The sequence below is a fragment of the Haplochromis burtoni genome, unplaced genomic scaffold, assembly GCF_018398535.1.
Source record: "Haplochromis burtoni strain Fernald_Lab_line unplaced genomic scaffold, NCSU_Asbu1 Contig_6, whole genome shotgun sequence".
Lineage (NCBI taxonomy): Eukaryota > Metazoa > Chordata > Actinopteri > Cichliformes > Cichlidae > Haplochromis > Haplochromis burtoni.
The window spans coordinates 2,544,809-2,555,951 of record NW_024582367.1 but is presented as its reverse complement, the minus strand read 5'-3'; the positions used below and the strand labels follow the sequence as shown (position 1 = coordinate 2,555,951).

General features: G+C 41.0%; 1 protein-coding gene across 2 annotated transcripts in view; it reads right to left on the bottom strand.

Annotated features, from left to right (window-relative positions):
* Window positions 1–11,143, bottom strand: part of LOC102305424 (vesicle-fusing ATPase) — a 28,928-nt gene that overhangs the window by 3,359 nt on the left and 14,426 nt on the right. For both annotated transcript variants that reach the window (XM_005913667.3, XM_042223650.1), the window contains 10 exons: window positions 9,960–10,125; window positions 9,732–9,806; window positions 8,877–9,064; window positions 7,933–8,028; window positions 6,860–7,016; window positions 6,608–6,741; window positions 6,370–6,436; window positions 6,165–6,244; window positions 4,117–4,251; window positions 3,776–3,889 (listed from right to left, as the gene is read on the bottom strand). In XM_005913667.3, coding sequence (XP_005913729.1) covers window positions 3,776–3,889; window positions 4,117–4,251; window positions 6,165–6,244; window positions 6,370–6,436; window positions 6,608–6,741; window positions 6,860–7,016; window positions 7,933–8,028; window positions 8,877–9,064; window positions 9,732–9,806; window positions 9,960–10,125 — 1,212 coding nt within the window. The remainder of the gene's footprint in view (window positions 1–3,775; window positions 3,890–4,116; window positions 4,252–6,164; window positions 6,245–6,369; window positions 6,437–6,607; window positions 6,742–6,859; window positions 7,017–7,932; window positions 8,029–8,876; window positions 9,065–9,731; window positions 9,807–9,959; window positions 10,126–11,143) is intronic.

Below are 11,143 nucleotides of genomic sequence, written 5' to 3'. Positions count from 1 at the left end.
GCACTGAGCATAGCATTGGAGCATACCACAGCAATTACACAGCCCCAACAAACAGGCTGCACACATAGGCAACATAACAGAGACACAGTCGGGAGAAGAAAGGAGCTAATGGTGTGATTTGGGTTTGTCTGATGCTGCTGGTGGGATGTCCGTCATCGGTTTGGTAAACAAATATTACTTGAAATATGAGGTTTTGAGATGGACGAAGAAAATTCATCGTGGCTTTGAGCAGCAGACATCGATTAGCTGGAGTGAAACATTTCAAGTTTTAAAACTTTACTTCAGGAGTTTAGAAATATCTGAGAAATTTGTAAGAAACAATGGGAAAAAATGAGAGAAGCAAAGAACGAGATGATCACTGGAACGTAGATTTCCTGTTGTGACGTACGACAGCGACTTAATTAAATCCTGCTTGGTTCTGTGATCTCCTCACAGGTCACAGGAGTAAAGATTTAGGACACACAAATCATCATTTTGGCAAATCGAGTAACAGGATATTTAGTTCCTGTTGTTCTACCTGTTACATTTTATTTTTCCTTCTCTGTTTTGTTTTCACAAAATAAAATCACCACAGCTGGACATGATGTCACAGGTTACTACAGTGACTAATTCGATACTGTTTGTCTATTTCAGTGGAGGTAAACAGTTAAAGGATGACCTCTTTTAATTTTAAACAAACGTATTACTATTACTTATTTGGAACAAATTCATTTAAAAAAAACTAACCGGGACTAATTTTATTCATTTTGAGCTGCATATTTATAGAAAAGGGCTCAAGCAGTTTTGCATAACTCAAAACTACTGAGCTGCCGTGCAGCGGTTTATCCTCTGTCACCCTTTCATTTAAGCATCATCATTTTTTCCTGATTGGCTGCCTTTTGTAAACAAAAGGCTTAAAAGGCAGGTGGGTGTGGCTTCTATGCTCACAAATAAAGCTCATACAAGGCAAAGAGCAGGAAAATAGAACCGCTGAAAACCGCACATTTAGAACAGTTTAAAGCTTTTGGCTCACAGGGATTACTTGTACTCACTCTTACTGCTGTAAAATCATATATTTTGTCTGTAATGGGGAAAAAAACCCAAAACAAAAGTCCTCTTTAAAGCCTCCACCAGTCCAAGGACCGATCAGTAAACGATTTATGATCAATCAGGTTGATTATGCTTGTGTCCTGACAGGATCAATGTCCCTACAGGCTTTGCAAGTAAATCATTTAGGGGAACAGGGCAGAAAAGAACTACACCGCTTGCTACTGTACAGAAAAATGCACAAAAACAAAACTTGGAGGCCAAGCCACAAATCCCTTTAGGCAAAGTAAGGAAGGTGAGAAGACTCTGTACCCACTGCATCCCTCTACATAACGGGTGGGTTGAAAGGAGACCAAAAATCTGCTATGACTTGGTGGTCTATGTTTTCATTTTTGTACACGTCTCCTTGATTTATTTATTTTTTTTTTTTAAACCTACCCCTCACATTTGCCCCTTCAGTGGCTGATCTTTGCTTAAATCGTAGGTAAAACCAGACCACGAATAGCCTAAGACTTTTCTGATGAGTATCTTATTAGCAACACGTGAATATAACTTGGAAAGCTGAGCAGAGCACGGTTTCACAACTATGAATGTATTGGAGAGAATGGTTTGTGAACTAGAAATGTACTGGATCCCTCTCCTCAACAAATCATCAGCAAAGCCACACAGTTTTTCACTACAGCTAATAGATGACAGTTTTTTGTGCCTGACAGACGGATCCTGTTGACTGTCGAGAATGCCGGCCAGATGTCGAAGAAGAGGAGGGACGGCCTGCTCAAGCTCAGACCACACTGAGAGAAAAAAATAATAATAACGCAAAGCCTGTGCCAGTATGAAATCTGTGTTTTGAATAAAATGGGAGGTGATGAGTGAGTTATTGAAAAGACAGTTTTCTTGTGCTTCACAAGTTTCGTACCCCCAAAATAACTTGACCTTTCTGTTGTCTAACACAACTAGTACACATGGAGCTGCAACAGCATAAGAAATGTCCAAAAATAGTCAAAAAAGAAACATAAGGTCACATTTTAAATAGATTTTTAAACAAACAACATAATAGTTGCTTATACAAGACATTTAATACAAGGTATGACATCCAAGCAGTCCAGATGTGTTGTTTGAGGAACTGTTTTCCATTCCTTGATGAGCATAGTCTGCAGCTATGCTCAACTAGGAGTGGAGCCTGCAACACGCTGGGTCGATGCACATCGTGTTCCAGGGTTTTGATATCCAGAAAAGCCTGCGCTACTCTGGCAGTGCAGGGTTTGGCATTGTCCTGCTGAAACAGCTGCAGGGAAGGGTGCTGTCACAAGAATGGCACAAGTACGGGTTGGAGCACTTCATCTTGTTACCTCTGTCCGATCCGATTTCCACCAAGAACAATCACATCTGAGGCGGCGCTCTCATGCAAAGCTGCAGGAGAGGCTCAGATACATATGGCAACGTGCAGAATGCCACAGCCCAGCCTCGGTCAACATCACCCCGTCAGTCGCGGTACTCATAACAACATTGTGCACACACCATTTGGTTTCGTGTTTTTTCTCTTGGCTTGAGGATACATGAGTTAATTTGTGTTCGGTACTGAACTGAAAACTAGTCATAGAAGATGTTTGGGTTTGTCTATGAGATATATGAGATCGCTGATATATTTCTGTTAGATCTGCTCCTTCTGCACATTTTGAGCACTTATTATCATTGCTATGCAGATGACACTCAGTTGTATCTCTCTTTTAAACCACAAGACGTTTGTAAGTTACAGATTTCTCAGAGGTGCTTAGACTCTGTTAAAAGTTGGAGGCTAACTATTTTCTGATGTGCCCCTGACAGATTTGTGCCTGAGGTAATGGAAAGTCCCCTTGCCACATTTCCTAAATCTTCTGTCAGCAACCTTTGGATAATTTTTGACTCAGCTTTCACTTTGGACGGTCATGTTAAATCTCGCTTTCGCTTTTATCGCTTAAGAAATATTGCCAGTTTCCACTGTGTCATGATGGAAATTGTTATTAATGCATTTATTTCATCACTTCTGGATAATTGTAATTCACAGTTTACTTGTCTTAACAAAGCTTCCTTGGAACGTTTGCAGCCTATTCAATAAAATCCGCTGCGAGGCTTCTGACTAAGTCTTCTAAATATTATCAGGTCAGTGCCCATTAACTTCTGACTTTAAGATTCTGGATTTGACTTTTAGAATTTTGCATGGACAAGCACCAACATAAAGAGTAGAGTAGAGTGCACTTATGCATCCATATAGCCCCAGCAGGTGCCTGATGTCATGTGATCAAGGCCTGCTTGCTGTGCATGCAAGGCTGAAACCAAGACCGAGATTTTGCTACAGTGGCTTCAGAATCGAATAATCTTTTTTAAAAAGCTGCCAAAAACCCATCTTTTTGTGATGCAATTTTACCAACCTACTTAAAATAATCTCTTTTGGAATAGATTTAAAGCAAAGATATGCTTATTTTTGGAAAAGGGAACGAAAGCACATCTGACAATGCAAATTTAAACGCAAACCCAAAGTACGAAACTACACACAATGGGTCATCACAGGCTGATGTTTAAAAGCTGTATTGTTTGCTGTGTACCAATGGTGATCATTAATGATAGGAGACATGAAAGTGTGCCCCTAGTGTCAAACCATCCACTTTACATAAACCCACAAATATTATATTTTATATTATAAATATACTACAACATAAAACTAACTAAACTGTTGAAAAAAGTCAAAATAAAGACCATAATAGTTTCTCACCTGTGCCGCCATTTCAATCAGCATCAGCAACTTTTTAATGCCGATCCCCAAGCGTTGGCCCTGTACAGCTTTAGCTATCATGGCCCGCTCTTTCTCATTGAAACTGCCCAGCAGCTGTGTAAAGCAGAAAGAGACACAGGAACGATCAGTGCGAGAGAGAAACACTTAAATTCTGTCATTCATTTTTTGCATTCAGGAATTCTAATAAAAAAGTAAGCAAAAACAATGTCGCCAAGTCTGATGGTAAGAAGAAGTTCACAGAAGAAAAGCATCTTGCATCATAGATGCAATTCTTAGAAACAGACATTAGAAATTTGTAGTTTCATAGTTGTGTAGTTTACCTCAAAGGCCTCCATCAGCTGCTCTACTTTTGAGATGTTGGGAATGTGGATGGTGGTGCTGAAAGCATCCAACATCTCCATTTCCTGAAGGACGTCTTTACGACTTGTGGTGCCAATGATGAGCAGCTTACGACCCTGAAAGAGAAGCAGATGTCATTTTGTCTGGATCTTTAATCGTTCCCTCACATTCATCAGCTGGTCTCCTCCTATTGGTCATAGGAAAAAGAGAGACCAATGATGTATAACCATTTGATAATGTACAGGAAAAGCACAGGAGCAGTCCAGATGAAAGTGTGTGATGGCTCTAACAGAGGTTCAAGCATCATGATTGTGTGTCCTGGATGGTTTCAACACTTATCTAGAACTCAGCCAGACTATACAAAAACTGGCCACACCTATGTGTCACCTATGGTCTTTGAGCCATATTATGAAGCCTTATAATAACAAACATTTTGGCCACCCCAGTTCCAGCATTTTTTTTCTCTGACCAACAACCTGTCCATCATTTGTATAGTTTTACAGCTTTAAGGCAAGTCAGCTGATGCATGTAACATACACCTGGTCTATACACGCAATCACAATGCCAACCCTGCTTCTACAGCCGTGTTAACTTCCTCAGAATAGTCTTTGATAAAGTCAAAGTTCTAGCAACACAAGCAGCATATATAACAACTTCACTGCTTGACAGATATGAAGGTGAAAATCTTCATTTTATCTCATTTGTATTACTTTTATTGACATGTTTCATTGGTATGTGATGTATCTGATGCTGAGAGACCACAGGCCTGTAAAAACAAGCTGCACCTTCTTAGACAACAGTAATTTTATTATTAGCTAAACAACAGTTATTAAATGTAGTCCATGAGAAGCTGGTTTAATCACAGATATGTATAAAAATTAAAATTAAGGTTGTTTTGCATTTTGCTTTCTCACTCATATCCACCCTATTAAACATGTTGTTTGTATGCATTTTTAGGACGGTGGGGAAGTTGTGTCAGAAGCCTCCACTCTGCTCCTTTAATGGCTTACACTGCAACATCAGCACTTTCTGTATCACACCGGGTTATGTTCTCATTGCCCGCGACTACAAACAAGCCAATCAGAAGTGTCAAATTGTGAACATTTTGTAATTAAGTTCTCATGTTATCCAAATTTTGATGAAGGCAGTCTTTGATGCCAAAGCTCTTATTGGTCATTGGAATACAGGGCGACTGATTTCGTCATATTCTGGAGATTTCTGGCTGCCCAGGTGAAGGCCGACATTGAGCAGGGGCTCTAAGTCACAACAGGAGTTTAAAAAATAGAAAACAATAGAAAGAAGAAAAAAAGACAGCATAATGCAGCATAATGGAGCAGAGGGCAACAGTAGAGAAGACAAACATGAGCGGGGAAGAAAGAGGGGAAGCAAAAGAAATGTCGCTGCACTAAGCCGACGAGTTGGAGAACGACCAGAAGAAGACCAAGGAGGAGAGGCAGAGGAGTGGCGAGCAGACAGGGGGATTATGGCTGCCGCCTGCCCCCCCATGGCGTGGGGGGTTGTGATGCTGCATGCAGATGAGGTGCCACACAGGCGGCAGTGCTGCCAGGTCCTGGCTCTCTCACAGAGCCCATTCTCCTCCGTGTCCCCCTGGCCTCCCCCGGCCCCAGGCACCCCGCTGGGCCCAGCGCTTTACAACCCCAGAGGAGCACTGCAGCCAGGCATTCAACACCAGGCCCCGCGCCACTTCTCATGCACATGCAGCCATATAGTGAGCTATACCCTCATTCACAAACCCATCAACAACAGACACACACAAACTACAACTAAAGAAACTATGAGAAATGGGTCTCCACCACCACCATTCACTCCGAGCACAACAGGCCTGGACCAAAACACTTGCTAATAACCATACACTCACACACAGGCGTTCACACATGCCAGTTGTAGGCAAAGACCTCCAACAATTCCTCGCAAGACTTTATGTTGGCATCCATAAGATCTGCTGCCCTCTTTCTGCCACCTCAGGACTAGCAACACTGACAGTGAGCAAGAAATAAACCCTGGTTACCTTTGGAGGTGGTTTCTTCAGCAGCACCAGCAGAGCCTGTAGCACCATGTTGGAGAAACGAGGGCCAATAGGAACGTAATCTGATGACACACATAATTTTATTATTTCATTTCCTCGGTCTCATCACGCCTGATTCAAATAAAAAGTAACTTCAGAAGGCAACTGAATAGAAGACCGCTAAATATTTTGGGCTCTCTCGTCTTACCCAACAAGCGCTCGATGTCGTCCACAACCACACAGCTCAGCTGGGATTTGTAAGCATCTTCAAATATCTGCCAAAGGGAAACAAAAAGGTACAACCTGATCGCCATCAGAGAAAAAACACACCAGCAAACACTAAAAATAACTACTAGTATTTTAAAAATGACATTACTACACTAGCATCTTAACCCAAACATCCGGTATTTATATGCACTGTATCTGCATTATGAAATCTTTGTTACCTTTTTGATGGCTTGGCATTTGGCGATCTCAGAGTGTCCGATCATCTTGTCCGGAGAACAGATCTTGATGAATGGAAACTGGGAATCCTCAGAAATCTTAGCCGCCAGTGCCGTTTTGCCGCTGTTAGGTGGGCCTGGCGGTGAAAAGAAATCACTGATCAACCATTTTAATTGTTAGTAAAGCAGGCCGCTGTCCTCACCTTATTTTATTTGCCCTATGTGTTTGGGTTGCATGACACGTGTGAGAGTTACCTTCCAGCAGCACAGAGACTAGTGGCGTGCGGTCACTGTTCTTTGTCTGCTGCACCAGCAGCTCCCCGTCCTCCAGGGCTGCTGACACTGGGTCACCCCACCGGATTATGCCGTTCATGATGTAGCTGGCGTAGTCCTCCTGGTTGGTTCCAAATGCCTGAAGAAGTGGTACAAGGAGAGGAAAACAGAAAGTGAGACTCTAATTTTGTTTGCCTGCACGAGCTCAACCGAGAATGGAAATATTAGTTATAAAAAAGATATTTCCTCTGTGTTGTAGTCTTGTATAACCTGCACAAGTGCTTCATCTGAATCCACTGAAGTTTAATCACAAATAAATATAATTTACAAGTACAAAGATTCCAGCCTGCCACTAAATTTCAAGAGATTTAAGTGTTGCAAGTCAAAACACTTTTGCAAAGGTTGTGGCACATCTGACCGTTTAGCGTAAGGTGGTTTTAAACTCTAAGTGTCTCAAGTGAGCCTGATAAAAACAAACAAGCTAAATCCTAGCCTAGCTTCTTTCTTTTTTTAAAAATCTTGACTCATGCAAATAGTGTTCGATCACATAAATATTATTAACAACCAACAGGAGCACTCAGTTCTCTCAAGCAGGTCACATGCAGCTTCTGTTTCTGCACCATCATTCAAAGTTTTTCTCTTTGCAAAGATCCACCAGCAGCATGACTGGACTGCAAAATCTCAAAGTCTGTGATTAAAACTCAGACTTATCATGCATGGATTTTGATGTCAGAGTGCGCCCGATTTTGACGTTTATTAGTCTTCTTGTCTGTGGTGGGCGTTAGATTAAAACGTGATGGTGAATGACGTACGATAAGACAAACCGACAAACTTATCCAAAACTCAAGTTTTCCTTCATATTTTAGAAACAACATTTCTCTCAAATATTTCAGGATGTTTCACGGATCATGTTATGGAATAACGAAAAGGCCAGAGAAGGTGGGAATGGTTGAGTTAATCTTGAGGTTATTTTGATTATTAATGTCACTTTTATTTCAATGTACTTTGCATTTCATGTTTAAGAACTTAAGAGAGACATGTGCACAGTAACTTACGGGTTTGATGTCGTTATTCAGCGAGGCCATGAAGTCTATCCTGCTGACCTGCAGTTTTTCCGCCGTCTCCATGTTTACCTCCACTGTGTTGCTGGCCTACATCAGAGCAACAGACAAACAGCACAGGTACAGAGACAGCAAATTGCTTCGAATGAACTCCGTACCCTGTCTCGTGAAATCCATTAAATGAAGTACTGCACATGTAGATTGCAAAATGTGTCAGAAGACAATGTACTCCCTCAGAGCAGAAAGGTCAGACAGAGAGACGGAGGGAGGGAAGAATAAGTGCCTAAAGGAGTGAAGAGAAGCATCGCTGCCATCAGACATGTGTCTGTCATTTATCATCACCCTCCAATATCTGCTGCTCTGCGGGGGCAGAACGCTTAACAGATGAGAACTTCACCTTATCTTTGTGCCTTACTGAGCAGTATAGATTTGAGCCAATGCACCTGATAAAACACTTAAGGGAGGGCACACACACAAGCACACACACCTGGATACCTACCCAACCCTTCGACACCTGGGTGGCTGCTTAAACTGGCACTATAATACCATATATTATGCCCACCAGGTGTGTGGCCTGCAACTTAAGCCAGGAACATGACACTGTTCCTGTCAGTGCTTTTGAAAATAATGTATCTAATATAAAAAGAACAGGTTTTCAAAAGTTGAATACATTTTTTGCATTACTTCTACATCTTCTCTTCTTCTTCTCTTCCTTTAGTTTTCTTTTTAAATTTACTGCCCTTTAATTAAACTTTGTATTTGCTTTTTATAGTGCGTATTGGCTTGTGGAAAATACTGGTTGCTTGCCAATATTTTAACTCTTATATTAGTGAGGAACATATTGCTCTGAGGGCATTTTACTATTATTTCCTTGTTTTCTATAACCCACAAAACATACACATTAATAAATGGACAGTAAATAAGCTCCTTGGACTGACCTTGATGTGTCTGTTCATGGCAGTGGACTGAGCAGCTCTGACCAGACCCTCCAGTTCAGCACCGCTGTAGTTCTTGGTTTCCACAGCCAGCTCTTTAACGTCGACATCGCTAGCCAGCAGTTTGTTCTCCCGCATCCTCGCTGTGTGGATGTTGAGGATCTGAATTCGCCCAGTTTCATCCGGTAAGCCTTGAAGAATAAAGCGGAAAAGGAAATAGAGAAAGTGACCGCGTGTGGTGTACTGGTTCTGTAGTGCACACAGTCAAAGAGTCACAGCTGATAACAGTCTTGCATCCATTGAGCTTTACCAGTAAGGCTGCTGGTATTAACTTGCAGAAATCTGCATAAGATACATTACTTCTTCATTTAATAGCACGAATATTACTTATTTACACTGTTTTTAAGACTTTCTGACCCACAGTAGAAGTATTTTCACTGATTTTCTATTAATTATTTGAGAAAATACTTTAACTAATTACTTCATAGGTTTTAAAAATATGTTCTTTATAATCATTTTAACTTTCTTTTCAGTTCAATTCAGTTTTATTTATACAGCACCAAATTACAACAAAGGTTGCCTCAAGGCACTTTATTGTAAGGTAGACCCTACAATAATACAGCAGAGAAAACCCCCAACAATCAGATGACCCCCTATGAGCAATCGCTTTGGTGACAGTGGGAAGGAAAAACTCCCTTTTAACAGGAAGAAACCTCCAGCAGAACCAGGCTCAGGGAGGGGCGGGGCCATCTGCCGTGACCAGTTTGGGTAAGAGAAGGAAGAAAGGACAAAAGACATGCTGTGGACACGCTGTTTTAAGTCTACTGAATGAAATTCTGTGTGTTCGCTACTTCTTACCAATCTCCATCTTCACCTCCAGTCTTCCTGGCCTCAACAAGGCCTCATCTATCAGGTCGGGCCTGTTGGTCATACCTGAGGCAGAAAGAGAAGAAACCAGAAGAAAGGGAAGAACAAAAGTAATGAGACAGAGTTTGGCTGTTCAGGCGTGACACAGGACAGGATTTAAATGTGAAAGTGTTTATGCTAGTTTACATATACTGCGAGAAAATGTCTGCATGTTTGCACCTATGACCAGGATGTTGTTGAGTTGCTCCACTCCATCGATCTTGGATAGCAGCTGGTTAACCACGGTGTCGTGGACTCCTGTGCTTCCTGCCATGCTGCCACGCTGCTTACAGATGGCGTCAATTTCATCAAATATGATGATGTGAAGGCCGCTGTTGGCACCGAGCTGTTCGCCGACACAGACGCAGAGGAGGAAGATTAATGTGTAAACTGTAAATACCTGCTTTGCACCTTTATCCTATACCATCTGTTCACACAAGCAGGGAGGACATCGCCTCGATAATGCTGAGTAAATCCAGTTTTTCTACATCTGTCATGCTGGATATAAGTAATTTTGCAGGAGATGGTGTTACACAGTTACACCTACTTACCTGAAAGCGCAAAAGTGATATGCATGTTTATCATATTTGCTACAGGGGAGACAACACAGATGAACTACGGGGGTTAAAAAAAAAAACTTTCCCTGTTTACAAATCAATTAAGGAAAATTCTCTCTTTATATTAGAAGCCTTAGAAAAGGTAATGCTTAAATATAAAAATTAAGATTTATCTAGATAAATATGACCTTCCTGACACACTTTTCCTAAACTGAAATCAGAACTGATATTATAGATACATAGCTCTTGTTTGATTTTATTGCCATATAAAAGTCAAAGGTTTTTATTTGTCTATAAATCAGAAATTACTTCCAACAGCCAGAACGAGTCCATCTTTTGCACTAAATCATGCACTGAATGATAAATGAACAAAGCCCTCTCTGTTAAAACTTATTGAAAGGAGTACATCTGGAACATCTGGAGGATATAAGCGCTGTATATACACACAGTATAAGAAAAGAGATATCAACACCTTTAAACATGCACCAATTTGCAAAAATGTCTAAAAGATAAACTATAGACAAACACAAATGTGTATTTTAAACTTTTTTTCCTTCTCAAACACGCTTAATTTTGCTTGTAGCTTAATTTCTTAAACATATAGGTGTATGCATAAGTTTACCAAATAAACAGGGGGTTGGTTTTAAGGAGCTGTCTGTTATTTTCAAGGTCTTACAATATTATAATTGTCTCTTAGTTCTGGGAGTCAGTTTTCGGGTCCTCGGGTAAAGTATGTTGGTGCTGGCCATTGAATTCTGTGGAAAAGTTCGTCTGCCTGCACAACTGAAGGCTGAAAATTCATCAGTG